Consider the following 1,019-nt stretch of genomic DNA (forward strand, 5'->3'; position numbering starts at 1 on the left):
TGAAATTTTAAGGTAGAAAATAATCAGAGAAGAGAAAATACAAGGAGGGAAAATAATCAGAAATTGTTTCCTCAAAAAATTAATTAAGAAAGCCAAAGTAAAAATAGTTAAAAAAAAAAAAACCTAAAAGCTAAGTTTGCTTATAAAATGCCTTTATAGAATTTTGCTAAATTTTGATAGAATTCTGGAAAATGCCATTGTTTCATGAAAGTGTTTGAACAACTTGCGATTAGTCACCTCTTCCAGCGTCTCAGGAATTGTACACCATGTTTCATTGCAGGGCTGTAGTGAAGTCATAAAGCAGGTCATGTTTGTCAAATCCAGGCTTTGGAGAAAAGAGAAACTGGACTAGTAGTTCAAACCTTAGTCAACACTGGACTCTTTTTTTTTTTTTTTACTTTTATTTGCATTTATTTTTTGCGGCATTTATTCCCGGGCCATAAGTTTTTGTTTCTTCAGTTTCTTCTGGGATATCTTTTTCTTCTGTGCAACTTCCTCTTCTGGTTTAGGAACAATCTGTTCTTTTTCAGTAAGGATCATCTCAATGTGGCAGGGAGACTTCATGTAGGGGTTGATCCGACCGTGAGCTCTGTAAGTCCTGCGCCACATCTTGGGGGCTTTGTTCACTTGGATGTGCTCAATGACCAGAGAATCTACATCTAAGCCCTTAAGTTCAGCATTACTCTCTGCATTTTTGAGCATGTGTAGTAAAAATTCAGCACTCTTTCTGGGCCACCGACCCTGAGTCCAGCCCCAGTGTTTGGCCTGTGCACACCTACCAACTCCACTGTTGTATCGACGGAACGGCACACACTGCTTCTTTAACATGACATCCTTCAGATACTTGGTGGCTTTTCGGATATGCATACCCTTTATGGCCTGGGCAATTTCACGAGTCTTCTTAAAGTGTACACGAAGATTTGAACCTCTTGATTTGCATGATTTTGTGGGGTTTTCTGGGTCAAGTGAATAGCGCACCATTTTTAGGGGTTACCTCAGGCCGCTTACCAGAAAAGCAA

The 1,019-nt window shown here is 39.5% G+C and overlaps 1 protein-coding gene across 1 annotated transcript; it reads right to left on the reverse strand.

The window, feature by feature from the left end:
- Positions 1–381: 381 nt before the first annotated feature.
- On the reverse strand, positions 382–1,019 carry LOC120854605 (60S ribosomal protein L17-like). The gene has a single exon (XM_040228776.1). It carries the CDS (start codon positions 979–981, stop codon positions 427–429), a length of 555 nt encoding a protein of 184 aa, XP_040084710.1. The 5' UTR covers positions 982–1,019; the 3' UTR covers positions 382–426.

This window comes from Oryx dammah, unplaced genomic scaffold, assembly GCF_014754425.2.
Source record: "Oryx dammah isolate SB20612 unplaced genomic scaffold, SCBI_Odam_1.1 HiC_scaffold_27, whole genome shotgun sequence".
Classification (NCBI taxonomy): domain Eukaryota; kingdom Metazoa; phylum Chordata; class Mammalia; order Artiodactyla; family Bovidae; genus Oryx; species Oryx dammah.